General features: G+C 40.0%; 1 protein-coding gene across 1 annotated transcript in view; it reads right to left on the bottom strand.

The window, feature by feature from the left end:
• The window catches only part of LOC113984010 (phospholipid-transporting ATPase IB-like), a 33,461-nt gene extending 23,992 nt beyond the window's left edge, over positions 1-9,469 (bottom strand). The window contains exons 1-2 of the mRNA XM_027713683.2: positions 9,384-9,469; positions 3,328-3,432 (exon numbers count right to left, since the gene is read on the bottom strand). Coding sequence (XP_027569484.1) covers positions 3,328-3,432; positions 9,384-9,466 — 188 coding nt within the window. The 5' untranslated portion in view covers positions 9,467-9,469. The remainder of the gene's footprint in view (positions 1-3,327; positions 3,433-9,383) is intronic.
• Between the last annotated feature and the right edge of the window lie 10,808 nt (positions 9,470-20,277).

The raw sequence follows: 20,277 nt of genomic DNA, 5'->3' as shown, positions 1-20,277 counted from the left end.
AGAGTGCTGACACTCTGCCCTGCACAGACCGGACAGTCCCTCACCTACCATTTCCCTTGCTGTTTGCTCCCTGCCATTGGTACGGCAAAAATTTGCACCTGTTTTTTTAGATCAATACAAGCAAGTTCCATTTTAGAAACTGTTCAAAGGGGCTAAGATTCAAAAGCACGTAGCAAGCACTAGTGAAGACATTTTTTATTAGCCCAGAAAAATGTGTCTAGCAAGAACAGTTGGCAGGGTGAAGACCCTCTAAGACACAATATGCATATTTAGGTATCAAGTGGCACATGCAGCTCTCCCAGCACTCCTTTCCCAAGTGCAGAGATGACCCAGGTGTTATCTGCTCACATTTTATAGCAATTTAGCTGAGCCACAGCAAACTAATGGCATCCTGTTGTGCAAGTCTAGATGCTTTTTGGGCTTTGCAAATTGCTTTTTGTTTAGCGGATTAGTCCTGAACATTCAAATCTTGCACCTCATTTTTTGTCTAACGTCTAGGAAATTATAAAAGCAATTAGCTCCCTAAATCCTTCTCTTATCTGTAATTGGGTGTGATTTTTTTGTTGTTTGTTTGTGAAAAACACTGAACAAAAATAGTGTCTGCTATATGGGCCAGGAAAATAGACCCCGATGACAGCCAGCTTATCTTCCACAGCTGACTGAACAAACCAATAACTACTGGGTATGTTTTCAGGAACACTCCCAACCAAGAGCCGAGGTGACAGACAGACCCGTGGAGGTTTTACACAGCTCTACACTTTCCATTAGAAATGAGAAGACTCCCATTACTTTCCCTTCCTGCATAATGTCACATTGCCAGAAATATTCCAAGCGCAATGGGGCTATGGGCAGGAAGGTAGAACAAAGCATGTGCCTTAGAACACATTTCCACCAGCTTCAAGGAATTTTTTAAAAAATAAAGAACATGAACCAGAGACTGTAACTGTAGAAAGTTCCAACTCTGTTTCTTTCCCACCCTCACCCTTCCCTTTGGACAAGCACATGATTTCCAGCAGGTGTGAAAGAGCCAGGAGACAAACAAAAGAGATAAAAGACAGAAAAACTCTGGAGAGCACTCAGGAGGCCACAACACAAGCACAGCACACCAGCTCCTAGCAGGCAGAGGTACTCTACCATTATCTAGTTCACAGATGGACCACCCAGAAAATCTGGGAGCAATTAGGAATGAGAACAAACAAATGCATGGAAAGAAGGGGGGAGGGAAAATGGGAAGGAGAGCCAGAAGGGATTCCTTACATCATCTCCATGCAAGCGTTTCGAGAATGAAGTGAAGCTATATGGAGGAGGAATGCAGATGAAAGAGTTTGCAGTGAGAATGCAATAAAGTAAAAGGCTATGAAAACATGCAGCGTACGAATGAATTACAACATGGCCATTAAATTTACAGAAAGTCAGGACAGTGTGTAAACAGAGAAGAAACCCATCAAGTTCTTGGAGACACAGACACGCACATATAAACAGATCAAATGCTAAGTGTCTCTTGCTGTTAACAGCATGTCAACCCGCCTTGCAACCCAGGGATCTATCAGGCAGAAAGTGGACTCACTTTCCTCTTCAGCTGTCAGTAACTGGCATTAAATACTGGCAGGAAAAACACAAATGCTACAAACAAACACCAATGCAACCTCACATACTATGCATGGATAGGAACCATAGCAACACCCAAGGGGCTTATACTACCAGAGCCGTGTGCCTGGGAACAGCCAAGTTTCTGCTCGTCTTGTTTCCACTTACCTGGCTGGCATCTAATCTCACTATTAGTCAGCACCTCCCAACACCAAGTTATACCTTTCTTGCTTGGGAGGCTGACCTGATCATGGTAACCAAGTGCTTTGGCCCAACTGATTTCAAAGTGACTGCTGAGCACTCTAAAAACAAGGCCCATTATTTAATTAAATGCCTGATTTAAAGCATCTTTATTGGTTTTAATTGTGGCATAGAAGGTTGCCTTTGTTGACCAGTGCTGCAAAGTTTGCTTTCTCTTTTTAAATCATTTGATATGCAGTTTTTGACTTTTGCTAGTGAGTACAACTTATGAACTGTGTTCTGTGGGATCTAAAAGTCACAGCAAAAAAATTACTCTAAATAAAAACTGAAGATACCAAGTGTTTTGAAGTGATCTTAATCAATAACACTGTGTTTACTTTGTCTTGGCCTCTGAGAAGCGAACTCTGGTCATTAAGGACATCTTATAAACACACTGAAGTTCACACAAGCATTTTTTAAAGCTTTTCAGTTTATCATAATCTCAGTAAACTCACTCCCTGATAATTTTCTCTAAAAACAGTCCTTATTAACTCACAAGTTCAGTTGAAAAAAAATCTACTATCTGCTCGTCTTAGCAGCAGCTACAATATGGCAATTAGTTTACCTCAGAATAGACATCAAAGGCTCAAAGGATGACCCTGCCCCAGAAGAACAAAATCTTTTAAAAGCCCCATTCCACTCAGTTTGCTAGTTTATAAGGTTTGCTAAAATCCAGTTTAATGATCATGTAGTTTCTTAGCAAGTCATGTGGTGCCATATTGTGTAAGAAACAGAAGAGTTAGTTCTAAAACCTTTTTGAACTTGGAGAGCTTTTCCGACCAGCTGATGCAGAACCCCATTCTGAGATGGTAAATGAAACTGTTGGATGTAAAAGCCTGACCATGATTTTCTTTAGCTTCTTTCAGAAGAGACAAAAGTTCCCACACAACACATACTCTCCCCATACAATGAAAGATTCAATAATAGCAATATATTCAAGTCCATATGGTGCGGTTATAAGGGAGAGGCAAAACAAGAAACTAAGAATCCTGAAAGCAAGAGGCCTGTAAGCTGTGGTAGAAAAAGTAAGAGCATGAAAAAAAAATTAAGGTGAAACTGGATGAAGTAGTAGGGTACACTGGATTAGACAGTTCTTCTTTTAGCTACAATCTTTATATCCTGAGCTGCTGACAGTTCCCTCCCCTAACATGGTTATCATACAATTTAATTTTTTCTGGATGATATATGACAAAGTGCTTTCAAAACCAGTCTGGCCCAGTAGCCAGGTAATAGCACTACATGTTACCAGGCAGGGTGACTGAGCAGCAGTTTCCAATACAGCCTCACAGCAATAATGCAGAAGAAATGAAAATGGAAGGGCTGGTTTCAGTGAGGGGGAACAGACATATATGAAAGGGAATAACAGTAAATGAATAATACAGGAGAGAAGTCTTCTTACCCTGTCTAGAATCAGATTTGAATGGTGAATGAGAAATAGGGAGGGGAGAGGACAGGAAGGACAAAATGTTGCTTTAAATATTTAGCATAGACTTGCCCCACCTCTTTCCATTACTATCACGAAGCATGGCTTTTCCCAGCTCTCTTGTCTTCGTCTCCAGCTCCTGAACTTGTTCCAGCAAAGTTTTATGGTAGGTATGCTTAGCCCTGTACCACAAGAAAAAGACAAAAACAAAACAAAAAAGCCATGTGAACATTTGTTTTGCTACAAACCCCCAAATTTACCTGCCAGGGGAGAGGCACAGGGCCTTCCCTTGAAGGATTTGGAAAAGAAGGCACAGTGTTTCCATGTTAGTTCAGGTTCACAATACCTGGGAAAAAATACGTAAGAAATGAGAAATCAGGAGGACTTCAAATTCAACAGAGTTTGGCTGCTTCAACAGAACACTCAAAACCTAACTAAGCAGCCAAGCTATGGGACCACAGAGATCTGATACCGCTGCCGTGGAACTGCTCAGGACCCGGGCATTCAGACAAAGGGCTGGGATTCATTGAATATTCATGGCAGTAAAACGAGATTCCACCCTGTCTTTTGAGCTATGTGTGGCACTGCTCTGAAAACCCGAGGAAAGTCTCAGATAGTAATTGCCATTCAAACCCCTTGATTTTTGTTTATCATTCTCACATGACTGGAAAGGAACTTCTCTCCCCAATGAACTTCCAAACTGACAGTAACAAGACTGGCTGTGACCTACTTCCTCAGCTTGAGGATTGAAAGAGCAACCTATGTACAACACCTGTAACCAAAATTTAGAGTGCAATTCCCCCCACAAAGAGACTTGACCTTTTTAGCCCCAGTTGTACCTATTGCTCCAGTGCTATTATACTTAAATTACATTGATCTAGGGGAGAGAATCTAGTCCCCTTCGTCTTGACATGTACAAAGCAAGAAAAAAAGAAGCAGGGATCTTTCTTCAATGGGCAGTTTTTGATCAGCTTCCTCTTTTGTGTCACTTAAAGGAGGATAAATGTCCCATGAGAATATAATGATTTGCATGTGACTGCAAAAGAAGACAAGATGGAGCCAAGTTGGCTGAGACAGTACTTGCTTCATGGCATTAAAATAATATTCTTCAACTCTAGAGACGGCAAAAATTTCTTTACAAGTTTTATAAAAATCTTACATGCAGACACTAAAATCTTTAACCAATGATATAAAACAATGTCAAACTCCCTCTAGGAGAAAAAGAATGACTGGTGTATATGTAATTAAAATATAATGAAGATGCATTTATTTTTAAAAGGTACTTATGATACTTATAGCTCCTTCCATGGGGAATAAGAAACAAAGACCGCAAAATCTTTGCTGATACTATTTAGGATGACACTGCCTTGATATTAATACTAAGATATCCAAGTTCTCTGGTCTTTGTGTTGCTGAATTAGGCAAATGCCTAAAAATGAGAAGCTAAAATAAAAACTACTTTCAAAACATATCTGCATTTAAGAGAAAAAAAATAGAACAACGAAAGATGAAGCATAGAAAAATCTGGAAGTAAAGATTATCAGGATGTACTTAGAAGAACATACTGTTAAACCAACAAAGGTGTATGATTTGCAACACCAACATACTGTGTAGAAAGAAATGAGTAGCAAGGATATTTTTAAAATTCATAATGCTTCAACAATGTGAGATTACCAACAGCTGCACAGAAGTTAATTAGACTCAAGTTGCTGTAACTAGTTAGGCTAATGATTAGACTGGTCTCCTCTTTGAGGAAGGGAAAATATAGCTATTAAAATGAGAAAGCTTTGAGGCTATTAATTCTTATAATCTTTCTGGTTGACTTCATCATCGCAGTCTTTAATTTAAATAAATGTATTGAAATTTTGACCTTGAACTTCTCTCTTACCTTTTAAAGAGGCCATACCTACTATTGCAAACTTGAAGACTGAGCGCGTTTGGAGTTTTTCAAATCCTTTATAACCAGTTTTCCCCATAGACAAGAACACATATGTACAAGTTACTCAATCTCTCCCAAGGGTCCATGTGTATCTTGCCACACACCATGAGAGATGATGTTCACCTTTAGAACAAATATCGAATCCAAAACTTAACAGATCTTGAGCAACAAGTCCAATTTGTGCAGCACAGCTCAAGGAGGCTGATCCGGCACAGTACAGAAAAAATACTGTTGGCCTGAAGTTGGGAGTACTGAAGTGTTTTGTAAGTAGTGTGAAACAATGAAACACAAGGGCTCTGCTGGGGCTGGGTATCCATAAAGCAACAATAAACCCACAGGTAGTTGTTATGCGTTGAGTCACTCCTTCACTTGGAAGCAAGAACATCCATGGAAGGGTCAGTAATCAAGTATTTATAAATAAATAAAAAAATATAAAAAGGGTCTGAGTTAACCTATCCACATGTTCCCTCAAAAACAAATATTAAAATATGGTACTACAATTGCCTCAGAGTCTGGGCTTGCTCCTATCAAAGACAACTGCAAATATTCCATGGACTGCTGGCAACAGGACTTGAAACTTTATGACTTTTTCACTACAGCACATTATAAACTTTTGATACGCAGAAACACAGGGAGGAGTCTTAGCTTTTAGCTTAGTACTTTACAAGTGGCCCTAGATGCACAATCTCTCAATAAATGATGAGATCTTGTGTTCGACGTTACTGTTCAGCTGCAATTTGATGCATTACATAAAGACAAACTCACCTTCCCCTCACACATTGGGATATTAAGACCAGAGACCATAAGAACGGGCAAAAGGTTAACTGTATTTTGTATGGCCCTTCCCCTTCCAAGCCAGGGAAGTGCATCCCTTTGCTGCCCTAGGAGGATATTTAGGGAGGTCAGGAGGCCAGAATCTGCCAGGGAGAAGCATGGTAGCATTCACAAATGTTTCTCAAACACGACACCGCCTCAATTGTGGGCCGTTATCCTCACTACCATCTTACAAGTCTTGCACTCCAGGGACTGCAGGTATGTGCAAGGATGGGAAGAACTCTTTGTACCTTCTCTTACTTACACAGCAGAACTGGTAAGTGCAAAATGCTTCTTCCCCCACAGTAAAAAAAAAAAAAAAGTACACGAAAATTTTGGTAATTGGAAGGCTCAGGAAATTTTTCACTGTAATGTAAGTACTGAGATACCAATTATGACTAAATTCTTGCCCTCTTGCCTGATTTTGCTGAAATACACTCTGCATTTTTATGATTTCCACGTAACTCTGTGGCTCAGCTATTTCAAGACTTCCTAGCGCTGGTGACACGTATTCAAGTCACAAGTGCCAACTGTGAGGAAGCACTCACCTTATAAAGCTCTGTTCATTCAAATGGTTGCACAACTAGAACTTTTATAAGGTAAACCAAGGCACTGAGTTCAGGGTAGTGGACCAAAGTTAATAATGTGGTATTTCAACCAAATATTAATAATAAGCTTCCCTCTCTTTAAAGAGAGTTTTCCACATTTCCTTGATTCATTTAAAAAAAAAAAAAAAAAAAAGGAAAAAATAGCCTGGAGCTGCAGAGAACATGGGAGGTAAGTGATGTTTTGACAAATGTAGCCTGTGTAACAAAGGGAACACGTAAAACTAGTTCTTGCTTCCAGCACTAGAATTTTTGATAGTGCATGCAGCACAGCAGTTTAGAAACAAAAGATTTGTATAGGTCTTTCCAATCAACCTTTTTCCAGACAAAAACTCTGTAGCACGTGTATGGTATTCTGGCAGTATTTTGTACTGCAATTAGGCATGTACCTTTTGGGTCACATGGATGCTCCTCCTGCGGACATACGCTTCACATCCAAAAGAAATCGAAAGGGATAAATTCCATGATCATGAGAAATCAGAGTTGCTGTAATTTTATAGCCAAAACCATATTCTGTTGAATTACAGAGAGCAATGTGGTGTAACCACTGCTATGGAAATGTGCCGGCAGATTTCCAGAGGCCTTAGGCTCCAGTTTTAAATGGCAAGCCTCTTGGAAAGCAAACAGACCTTTACTCCTTCCATATGGCAGTGCTGATAGCTGTGTCATTTCATTTATCCTAGTTAAAATGTTAATGGTGTTAATTTTTCAGTGATGGGTTAGGGGAAAAAAAAAGTCCTGCTCAGAGAGCAGATTTTTTGCTTAATGTTGATAGGAGCCTCCTGTTTAAAATCTGTTGGGAAAATATCTAGCATATCAATCATACACGTTTGTCTTGAGAGCTTCACAATCTCTGTACATTCTTGGTCTGAACCACTGAAAGGATTATGTTGCTGAGATTTCTCCAAGAAATATTAAAGAACAGGCTGAGTCAGTAATAGAGTTTAAAATGACTAATAGCTGAGGATGAGCCTGCCATGGTCTGGCCTGTTTTAAAATTCATGAGTCATTTTTTGCCAAGAACTGATAAGAACAGAGGACAACTTCAGGACACTCAACTATCATGAAAACATTTAAAAAACTGAAGTGTAATCTTGGACATCTATACATAAATTTGATCCCTGATGCTGCAAACAGTTCATCTCCTATTTAGGTTTAATCACAAAAGTTCCACTGACTTCTAAGCAGATAATTTTAAATAATGCCTGACACAGGAGCAAGGCCTGTTATGCTAAATGAATTTTAAGATATTTTTTTTTCCCCAGAGTTTTAAGGAGCTGGTCACAGACACAGTTAAGTATCTAAATTTAAACATTTTGACTTCACTTTTAGAATTTTAAAATAATTTTCAATTGAAGAAGTTTAGTGAGTGCAACAAAAAGCCCTCTGATATGCTGGACTATTAAATCATAGTTTGACCCTGAAAAGAAATATTAAAGTATGATACCTAGTTTTAATTTTAGCAGTAGCTCATGAAAATTAAGCTGAGGGAGACAACAGGAAAGCATTTAAGAAGTACTTACTGATTGGCAGATTTGCCTACTACCAATTTAATTTAGCTGCGCTATCAACCCCATATGAATAAAACCCACATTTTTCAGATCTACGCATATGACTTGATTTCATAATGATGTTTGAAATTTGCCTGTGTTTGGGAAACTTTCTGCTTTTTGTCAGTATTTTCTGCATTTCTCCGTAAAGCAGATTGGTGGACTTTGTAGTGCTAGGTTTACAAATGGACTTGATGCTACTAAAGGTCCTTTCCAACCTAAATGGTTCTATGATTCTAAGAATCTTCCTTGACTGACCAACAGTTCATTCCTGGAGCTAAGTGTTATGTGTTACGATGCTTCCACTTTGAGCCTTTGTGAAAAGTGACAAGCTAACATGTATTTCTCCTTCACTCTAGTTAGGATCTGCCTTTTGCCCAAGAATGTCCTGGGTCCTCCTTGCACAAGGTTATTACATATCCATGCAACAAAACCTTCTGAGTTGTTTTCCAAGGGAAAGGATGAAAGGTTTAGTGCTTAAGACACTTAAAAGCATGCTGAACAAAACACCAGAAATTCTAAATGAAAATATATTTCTGCATTTCAAATTGTAATGGTAGAGAAGGTAAGTTGCTTCCCTTTGAATCCAAGTTCTTGAAATTGCTTGCCTCCTGTAATGCTTTGAAACCACAGAGTTTTGAGAGAAGGGGATTAGACCAGCTTCTATTTCACAAATTTTTTCCTCCTCTCTGGTCAGGGAAGGAATCATTACAACTTCAGACATAAAGTGTGGAGTATTGCTCTTCTCTCAGTTAAGTTTTGGAAGATCTGCTGCTGAAGGAGAACCTAAAAAGCAGCTGATGAATAACTTACTGAGACAGCTTACTGAGAATGGATTAGAGTGTGACATTTTTACTTTCTACCTAGGCTTAGACAGGTTGAACAAATTATTTGCTCCTTTTTAGGAATAGAAAGTCTCTAATGTCCAGTTTAAATTTGCCTTTAAGTAAAGGATAGACAATACAGATAATCATAAGGTGACACACCTTCATTACTCAGACAACGCTTCCTCCTTCAGATTCAGGACTAACTATTCATTCTCTCACATTGCTGGTTGCATTGACAGGTGAGAAATCATGCCCATTTCACCTTTTTTCCCTTCCAAAGGAGTACCATTTCACATTCACTGAAAGACTTCAGAGTTCTTTACAGAACAATACTGAACTGGACAACACGAGAATACAGAATAATTCCTAAAACACCAAGAGGACTGGTCTGGGACTTACGCTGTCCACGCCACATCTTTAACAAGGCACGCAGTGGGCACAAGAAACAAGCCAAACCAGAAGTATCCACATCTTAACACCATTCCAGCCTGTGAAGGAAACAAACAAATAAATCATGAGTATTTTCAAGCCATTACATGTTAAGTAGTTGTTTACAAGCAAAAAGGTAGAGTGATGGCATCAGACAGGTACTGGGTGATGTTGAAATTTGATGGAGGTGGTAAGCCTCATCAACTCTTAACAGAAGATAGGCCTTCAATTAACAAATACTAATGGTATTTTTCACTGCAATGATTCCTTATGACCTCAGATTCCTTAGAATTTTTTGAAAACAATTTTTTAAAAGCATTTTGACCAAATCCTCCAATGATATTAAGTTGTGGATTCAGGCAGACACATTTTAAGTCATGGAGAAGAGCACCATAAGTATATTTAACTTGCCCTTCTGACTATCTTTTGTGCCTTTTGCTTACTCTGTTTCTACCTACCGTCCTGGATCTCTAAGCAGGATCAAACTGACATGAAAAAAACACATTTCTCACTAAAATGTTTCAGTCATATTCCACTTAAATACAGCACTTCTTGTTCTAACTACTGCTGCCTGAAACCCAGGGTGGGAAAGATTCACTCCTGTCCTGCAAATGGCTTTTTTTACAAACAAAGAGTTCAAAGTTTATCTTTGCGTTTTTCGCATTGTTGCAATGCTTGAAGAAAAAGCTTGGTGGGATTTGAGAAGGAAGAAACCCTGCACAACCCAGCATATACACATAGTTACGGAACAAAGTTGAAATACAGCACTATTTACAGAAACGCTACTTTAGATCATTAGAATCTTTTGCAGCTAAATTAATGGTGATTAAGGCCCAGGTTCAGTAAATGGAAGACTTGAGACGTCATCACCTCTTGCATGCAACACACACACTTCCCATCAGAATCATTAAGCTCTCCAGCACATTAGGGACAGAAAGGATTTTTTTTTTTTTTGGTGCGAGGACACAACTGAAATAGAGGCTGAAGGGTTTCAACAGGATTTCCAGTGTCTAGACAGATTTTGTTCTCTTGCCAGTTATGGACACTGCTGTATCTTTTTCCCAAAACATTTACTTCCCAATATTTTGTATGCTCCATACACACATCTACCGACATTCACATGCAACGCTGCCAAAGGCAGGGAGGCCCGTACCTGCGGACACAAAACTGTAGCAGCTGCCTCACCAGTGGAAGGCAGGCTTGGCTGGCTCAGCTTTGCCTCACTACTGTAGCACACAAGCATTGCAAGCCTGCAATGCTAGAGTGCCAAGGCATTGCACAGATAAACACAAAGCTGAGCTGCAGAACATGGAACTACACAAAATATCTACTAGCCTTTGAAATATACTGTAAGAAGACAAAATTTGTAATTATACCCTTAAACATGACTGATCACAACAAAAGACTTCTACCAATCACTACAGTAAAGCTTTTAAACCGAGAAAAGCCATCACAGTGCCTTGCTGGAATGTTCATCAAGTATGTTCTCCTGGTGTTGATCTCCATTTAAAGTTGTTCACCTAACAACTACGTCACATCTAGCAACTTCCCTGTTATCCAGGAGGAAGAAGTTAGTGACCTGCTGAGCCACTTGGATCCTCACAAGTCTATGGGACCAGACGGGATCCACCCTAAGGTGATGAGAGAGCTGGCAGAAGAGCTCGTCAAGCTGCTCTCTATCATTTATCGCCAGTCCTGGCTCATCAGGGAGGTCCCAGATGATTGGAAGCTGGCTAATGTGACACCCATCCACAAGAAGGGCCAGAAGGAAGACCTGGGAAACTACAGGCCTGTCAGCCTGATCTCAGTGCCTGGCAGGATGATCTGTTCCATAACCTTAAGTGTGATCACATGGCACCTACAGGACAGACAGGGGATGAGAGCCAGCCAGCACGGGTTTAGGATGGGCAGGTCCTGTCTGACCAACCTGATCTCCTTTTATGATCAGGTGACCCACCTGGTGGATGAGGGGAAGGCTGTGGATGTGGCCTATCTGGACTTCAGCAAAGCCTTTGACACCATCTCCCACAGCACACTCCTGAAAAAGCTGGCAGCCCGTGGATTGGACAGGGGCACTCTGTGCTGGGTCAGGAACTGGCTGGAGGGCCGGGCCCAGAGAGTGGTGGTGAACGGGGCTGCATCCAGTTGGCAGCCGGTCACTAGTGGTGTCCCCCTGGGGATCAGTGTTGGACCCAGTCCTGTTTAATATCTTTACTGATGATCTGAACAAGAGGACTGAGTGTACCACTAGCAAATTTGCAGATGACACCAAGGTGGGGGGGGAGTATCAACCTGCTGGAGGGTAGGAGGGCTCTGCAGAGGGACCTGGACAGGCTGGATAGATGGGCCAAATTCAACAGTGTGATGTTTAACAAGACCAAGTGCAGGGTCCTGCACTGTGGTCACAACAACCCCATGCAGTGCTACAGGCTGAGGAGAGAGTGGCTGCAGAGTGACCAGGAAGAGAGGGACCTGGGGGTTCCAATCAACAGGAAGCTGAACATGAGCCAGCAGTGTGCCCAGGTGGACAAGAAGGCCAATGGCATCCTGGTCTGGATCAGGAATAGTGTGGTCAGCAGGTCCAGGGCAGTGATTCTGCCCTTTGTATTCAGCACTAGTTAGGCCACACCTTGAGTACTCTGTCCAGTTCTGGGCCCCTCAGTTTAGGAAGGACACTGAGGTGCTGGAGAGTGTCCAAACAAGGGCAATGAGGTTGGGGAAGGGACTGGAGCATAGGCTCTAAAAGGAGCAGCTGAGGGAGCTGGGGTCGTTCAGCCTGGAGAAGAGAAGGCTCAGGAGGGACCTTGTCGCTCTCTACAACTACCTGAAAGGAGGTTGTAGCCAGGTAGGGGCCGGTCTCTTGTCCCAGGCAACCAGCAGTAGGACAAGAGGGCACGGTCTTAAGCTGTGTCAGGGAAGGTTTAGGTTAGACATTAGAAAGAAATTCTTTACAGTGAGAGTGATCAGACATTGGAATGGGCCACCCAGGGAGGTGGTGGAGTCACTGTCCCTAGAGGTATTCAAGAAGAGACTGAATGTAGCACTTAGTGCCATGGTCTAGTTGACAGAGTGGTGGGCTGGACTCGATCTCACAGGTCTTTTCCAACCTGGTTGATTCTGTGATTCTGTAACTTGCCCTTGGATTGCCCAGTAGCGAGTACTTCCAAAAGCATTTTTCATTTTTAAATGTTAAATCTGCTATGCCATTGCTGGACTGACAGACCAGTGGTAAATCTTGTACTGAAACCAAGAGCAAGCTAGACAGTGCTAAAACATTTATGGACACTTTGCCACCCACACAGACAGTAAGCAAACACATTTCAGTCCCAGAATCAGCTCTCAGTTATTTGGGAGCCCTTATGCCTGCATTCACATGTGAATGCCAGAAGCATCCAGGCAGTTTTGATCAATGCTTATTTAAAGAAAAGGATGCGCAGGAATAAGAGAGAATTCATAACTTCATTGTTAGCCAAAAAGCAGAACTGTAATAACAGTGCCAAAACTTAATGAGATTTATTCTCATGCTTTGCTCTTCTTTGGCTGTGACCCTGCAAGTGCTAGCAGTCACTGAACCACACCAGCATTATTTCCACTGACCATCCTTATGCTGCCTTTGCTAATAAAGGCTAAAAAGGGTCCATAGTATTCCATATGCATTTTCTGCTATTTTTGCTCTGAAATATTTTACGTTCCACTTCTTGCTTTTCTAGCTGAAAGCAACTTGACACACTTTCAAAGTGCAGAACAATCTGAGTATGCGTTCAATAGAAGTTTAAATGCTATTATTGTTGTTATAAATGTTGACATCTCAACCAATGGCTATGAATTTGGACATGTCTCACATAAAAAAGAATCAAAGCCAAATACTTTTTGCCTGCAATTATGTATTTTACTCAAGTATTGTTCTTCCAAAAACTTCACCATAACAGTGAAACTATTCATCTCATCTGAACCCTGTCAAACACTCATTTTACTACTGGCAAGCCTTTTTCCACACAATCCTTACGAAAATTTTACTCCATTTCTGAGCTCATCTGGAAGTTTTTTTCTTGCTCACCTCTAGTTTCCCCTTGGAGTTATTCTATGCTGCTTGACAGTGAACTGGTTTGTCTTGCATGCACAGCTCTGTCTCTGAACACAGTCTCCTCTCTGGCAGGATCACACCATCTGCTCACAGGATGGGGGGCTCCTCAGCAGAGGATTCACTGGAAATCACCTAGCATGTTCTGGGGACATCCACAGACTACCCACTTTTAGGATAGTCTCCAACTTGCAGGATAGAGAGCTGGGCTATGAACAGAAGCTACAATAAGAACACCTATATATCCCAACAAAGCTTTTCTCAGGCTTCCCAGCTGTTGCTGTGCTGCATTCCAGTTGCTCAGCTATTCCTGACAGCAGTGAAGACAGTACTACGTTACATCTTCAGTGAAACAGGGCATTTCTATACCCAGTCCCAGTGAATAACATCCTTCAGCTATCAGTTATACCCCGCTAGATAGGAAAAGTAGAGCTACCAAACAGGAATGATCACTTTTTCTTTCTTTCTTTTTTTTTTTTTTTTTTTTTTTTTTTTGGTAAAGATCACAAGAAGCAGTAGAAATAGGTTGTTTTTTAAAAAAATTCAGAATTTTGAGCAGCTCTGTCATCACACAAGCCCCACAGTATGCAACTAAGTAATTTTTATTCTGTCTACTGATGTAAACATTAGAGACTATCCCATCCAACTCTAACTACCAGAGATCATTAATCACAAGGCACCCCCCCAAAACACTTGAGACTAATGCAAGTCCTCCTACTGAGGACATTGCAACTTAAACTGCTGCCACCAGTAGACTGCCTTTCAAGCACTGATTAATCTGCCACAGACAAAGCACTCATTTTAGAGAACTGGTAACATTTGTTAAAAAGAAAGAATGGGAACAAGAAAAGAAAGAAAAAAAATCTTGGCTCCAGCTATTTCACAACTGAGGAGAAAATAATTTAGGCCCCAATACCTTTAACCTCTTGTAAACAACTTTTGTAAGAGTGAGTAGTTTCTTTTTCTTCTTTTAAACACAGTAAAAAAGTGATAATACTGGCCATTCAGAATGACCAGGAAGATCTGCTTTGTACTATTATTTTACAAAGCCTAGGTTAAGCTGTGCTTTTTTGGTTTTTGGGTTTTTTTGGAGTTTTTGTTTGCTTATTTTAACTCAAGGACATGCTATACACAAGCATATCAAATACAGAATAGGTTGTTTTTAAACAAATTTTAAATTGCAATATGGAATACATTTTGAACTTTTTTCTCTGTTTTACTACTTTTCCTTAGTATGCAAATAAGCATCATTCCTAGTTGTACTATTCCACCAATAGGTGATGCCACTATTTTCAGCAACTTCCAAGAAGGACAAGGCCAAAAGTGCCCAGGGGTGGGAAGTCAATATGCAGACTGTTTTAGTATTCTTTTCACAGCATGGTTAGACAACTGGGAACCAGTAAATGACTCTAACAAACCAAACAAGGATCTCAATCATCTTCTGTCATTCTAGAAAAGTGAGACAAAATTTAAATTTTTATTTTGAATAACAAAAGTTCTTTATTACTTCATTTTCTCATATATCCACGCATCTTAACTCTGACAAAAAATGAACAGCAAAAGCATAAGAACATGATGGAAACAGCTGGCTTTATATTTACAGCACGATAAAAAGTATTATTGGAAGTGCACCTGGAGCCTGATCATAGCTCTCTCCACGAGACATGGGTAAGGACGCGATAAGTCACTCAACTGTGGTTTCATATTTGTTCAATTCCAACTTTATAAGCTAGGGATTCAAGTCTAACCTGCAGTCAGGTGATGGCGTACCATTTAAGTCACCAGTAGTCACATGTGGATGATAGCATGGCTCTGCCTTTGGCAGCACTTGGGAAAGGAGGAGTGAGGGAAAAGATGGTCACGTGACTATTGTGAGGGATTCACATATGGCAACAGCACAAGATATATTCAATGCCATCACTGAGATACTATTGATCTAGACTTCTAAGACACTGAAGGATCCTCCTGATGAGATATGTGGCTGAAGCTGCAAGTGCAGCTCTGGGAGCCTTGGCCCCGCTGCTCCATCTGCATTGCCTCAATACCCAAAGCAGAAAGCAATGCATCTCCAGCAGCAGACAACCCCACCTCAAATAGCCAACTGAGATGCATGAGGTAGACATCTCTGCCAGTACCTCTCCTCCATTAGTTCTAGACCAGTGGCTTGGTCTGAGCACACCATTTGAGAAAGGCTAAAGCTGGGGCAGGGGAATCCCAGTTGGTCACTCTGCTCCCATCCCATGTTAGGCAAGTCACTTGCAAGCATGTCTGTTATACAGTCAATGAAGACAGTTTTCTTCAAAGCTTATCTCTGCCTCAGCCCACTGTTGTGAAGTGCTACTCCTAGGGCCTTCATCACAGACACTTTCCCATTAGTGCTGCTAGCTTGGGCAAACAATCCCCCTCCATTTATCTTTAAGTTCCAGTGCCTCACCCGAAGGCAGGGTGTATGGACAAATATATTATTCTCCTTGAGAAGCTCAGGCATTAGCACTGGGACACATTACACCAATGTTCTAGAAACTTCCAGATTCCTGGGAAATATGGCCTTCCATTTGCTCTATAGATTCAACAAGGCTCTATAGATTCAGAGACTGCTTTAAATGTCTAGGAAATATTTGCAGTAGAAAGTAAAACACGTGCTACCCCAATTTTGAAATTATTGCACTTCTAGTAATGTTACAGCTTAAACATCTTTGCAGCAGATTTTTTTTTAAATGCTTACGTAAGAAAATTTAAACCCTAACTTCAGTAGAAACAGATTCCATGCATTAAAAAAACTATCACGGATTGTCAACAATATCACTGTGCAAACTCCCCAACAAATATATATTTATAGTTTGCAGACCATTACCCACACCTGTTCTAGAGAGCTCTCTTCCTTTAGAGAGCTGCACTGTGCATGCTCTGCATGTTTTGGGTCCTCTTAAGCCTGAATGTTTCAGCACCAGCACTAGGCAGTATTCTTTCAAAAGACCTGGAAGTTTAACCTTGAATGGGTAAAAATATTAATTTCTCAACAATCAAGTAACTGAACAGATCTTAAGGAGACACAAGACTTGCCATATACTAACAGTCTAAACACATGCCATGTAACAACTGGAAGATACTGTGCCATAAACCAATCCATTTTTCATAAATTACTCTGAAAGCATCAACTATCTCACACTTCAAATGATAAAAAGGCATTTATTACATCCAGTCAAAACCTCCTGCTACTGCTATTAGTTTATGTGGAATGGTCAGTATCTTCACCCCCATGCTGTTAATACTGTATTAGACAGACAAATTGTGTTAAAATTACTGTATTATACAAGATCCTCAAAGTGCTACAAATATCAGACTCACCTTAAAGATCATATACATTAAAGCTGAAAGTGCAGAGGGATGACAGGGTCAGCTCCTACTCACACAACTCAATTGCAGTGCTGGGCAGACTGCCCAAGTTCCTCAGTTAAATCACACTACACAGAGAATGAGCCTCTTGAAGCCCAAATATGAAATATAATCAATACCCAAGAATGCAGTCTCAAGGATTTTCCCTGTGCACAGTGGAACACAGTCTAGCTTCAACATGAGTTGGTGCTTAAGGACTTCCCCACAGCTTAACTGTAGCCAGCTCCAGGCTGGACAGCTTTACTAGATTCAGGGCTGAAAGGTCTGATCAACAGATTTACCAGCTCCCTCTTCAACAAGAGTCTAGGCTGGAAAAGTGCCTAAAGAGTAACTCCTTTGGGTTAGTGGCAAAGTGTTAAAAAATGAGGCAGAAAAATTTTATTTCCCCTCCTGCTTGCACCACTGGGAGTCAGGAGTACCTCAGATGAAATCAGCGGAGCTCTGCCACTGAAAGGCTGGCTGGATATTTCCATGTCTGAAATAGATGTGCAATGTTTTCCATAATGTAAGAGTTTTCGTTCTAAAATGACTCAGATGAAAACAATGACCTCACTGGCTGGCTGGATTTAACACAATGATACATTGGTCCAGTCTCAAACCTATTTCCTCCCTCTTGCAGTGTCTGCTCATATAGCCATATCCCCTTGAGAGTAGTAGGAGGAGAAAAGAAAAAAAAAGAAATCAAGACACCTTACTCACATATTTTACCCCTTTCCCTTAATTTTGCCAGTCAAAGACATACGGAAGCCTAGAGTAAGAAATCTCTCCACTGCGTAGCTTCCATGACATAGTTATCCAGTTTATTGGTAATTTTAATGTAGCACCTGGATATAAATGTAGGGAGGGACAACAGGAGCAGTACTTTGAGCAAAAAGAAAAATGCCAACACAATATCACAAAGGCATATATTTGGCATTCCTAGCAAAGCCCAAGGAATTTTGAGATACAGGTCTCAGGCAAGAAACTTTTCATTAAAGAAGTTGCTGGTTATGATGGATAAAAGAAAGCAGGAAAATACAAACTGAAGTACAGAAGACTCAGAAAAATACAATGGCAACTCAAAAAAGACGAATTGCTTCCTTTAAGCTATTTCATGATCAGAAAATTCCAGGAATTAGCAATACAAAACTACAAACCAGTAAATTAGTATCTTCAAGGGCAAGAAAAAGCTCCACCCAAAGTAACTTGACATACACAGCCATGATTTTGGAAAAAATAGTTAGCGTTATAACACTACAGGAGCACAGTGAAATCCTCAGAGCTCCTACATGCTTTTATTTTATTGTCAGGAATTCTTATTCCATAATGGAGAAACACAGCAAGTTAGCAATCTATTTCTATTTTATTTCTTAATGTAATTCACAGAAATTAATATTTGATAGATGAATGAATATATCATCAACTAATGTGTCCCAAAGGATGTTAATAAGCTCTGCTTTGTGTTAACTAAAAATATATTCTACATCTGCAGCCTTACTTAAGGAAGAAATTATTGTATCTCATTATCTAATTAGTATACAACAGTACCAATTAAACAAGGAGTCTGCCCATGCTACTTTCTATTATTACTCTGATAGCAAAAAATTAAGAAAATTAATCAGATGGTGCTTTAATTTGATTTTATGGTTCACTAGCAGTGTAAACTCTGATGCAATTTCATGCAGCCCATCATTTTTATCATTATTGGTTACAGTAAGCTCAATAAAAAAACCCCTAAGTTAATGTTTCTTCAAAGTCATTTGGAGAAGACCGTTTGTTAAAACTTAGTAGTAAAATCATATTCCATGTAAATGGATAAGTGGATTCCTGAAATTTTATTAGGAAACACAGATCTTGTCAACCAAAGAACTTCTCCTTAAAGTGGATAAAACACCTCAGTAAAACTTTACCTAAATGGCATGAGACGCTAATTATTCTTCCTGATTAAAAAACCTCAACTATAAAATATAACTTTGTATTAGTCTGAGCTCCCCCAGCATGAATTAAAATCATTGAATCAAAGTAATTCTTTCCTTTGCACATGTTCGTGAGGACTACAAACAATTTGGGGAAAAACAACCAGCCCCTGACAATGTTTATGTCAAGATTTCTTTTTCCTCATCTGCATCAGGCTTGATGCTATTTTGAATCATGAGACAGTTTGAGTTTTCTGAGATTTACCCAATTGGACAGTTGTGCAACACAGTATAATCTTTTGTATTTCAATTTAAAATGAACTCACCCTTGAAAATGTGGAAGAGCAGGTCCATGGGAAGCTAGCTACTGGTGGGCAGAGACCTGCCACGGGGCTGTAACTTCACCAAGCCAAGGTAAAACATGTAGGAAAGTGTCCTTCCCAGTATGAAAGCAAAGTCAATCCTACAGACACTTTTTTTAGAATCCTTGTATTTTTTCTCTCCTTCCCTTTCATATTACACCAAAAGAGGCATGAATAGAAAGAACAAAGTAAATACGGAAGACTAACTTTGACAGACCCGACAATGTAACAGTTTGTCTTATTCACTTCTTCATGCACTTCAGTATAAACTTCTACTCTGCATATAAAAAGAAATTTATTCTTTACATTATGGTCCTCCTCTTGAAGTAATGTTCAACATGCAACCACTCTTGTTAGCTGCCTGTAACTTTCTGTGAAGGTTTTAGGAGCAACCACTCTTGTATAGTAGCTGGCCTTATTTAATAACTGTGCCTTTATCACGAAAGCTGCAGGGGGGAAAAAGTGAAATTTTATAGAACCCACCTTTGAATTTAAAACTCCAAGAGAGTAATTATGTTTAGCAGAAGCTGCTGCTTGCTAGCCAAGATACAAGTTATACCTACGAAGTTATACCTACAAAGAGTCAGAACCCTCGAATTTCCTGGCTTTGTGTGTTGAAATCTTCCAGCTGTGCTACTGCAACAGCACCGGCTTCCTCACATAAAACACATCCTCACTATTAGCAAAGTAGCATTTCTAAGTAAAAAGATGCTCTGCCATAAGCAGAAAGATCACTTTCAGGAACCCTGGTCTTATTCTACCTCTACCATGGCTTCATGGTATGAATGTGAGCATACGTCCCAACTTTAGAAAACACAGAAAACAGAATCAACCTCTATGGAGTGTTTCAAAAACAAGGTTTTAAACAAACAAATACTATATTGAAAAATAGCAGGTTTTATATTAGTATCAAATAACACTTCCTCATCTCACATGATTGTTTTATTAACTTTAAAAAAAATATTTGAGATGTGCATTTACTCTTTTACTACCTGTTTTGCCACAGAGTGTATCCTTGTGCTAAGCTTATTTGGGCTTTTATAGACCATCTTAAGAGAGTGGATTAAAAAAACATAAAAACATAAACCACATTAACTACACTATTAAATATTTCAGGTAAGTAGAATCAG

The sequence above is a fragment of the Pipra filicauda genome, unplaced genomic scaffold, assembly GCF_003945595.2.
Source record: "Pipra filicauda isolate LSUMZ 115617 unplaced genomic scaffold, ASM394559v2 scaffold142_size1944046_pilon, whole genome shotgun sequence".
Classification (NCBI taxonomy): Eukaryota; Metazoa; Chordata; class Aves; order Passeriformes; family Pipridae; genus Pipra; species Pipra filicauda.
The sequence above is the reverse complement of the archived record's forward strand: the minus strand, read 5'-3'. Positions and strand labels throughout refer to the sequence as shown.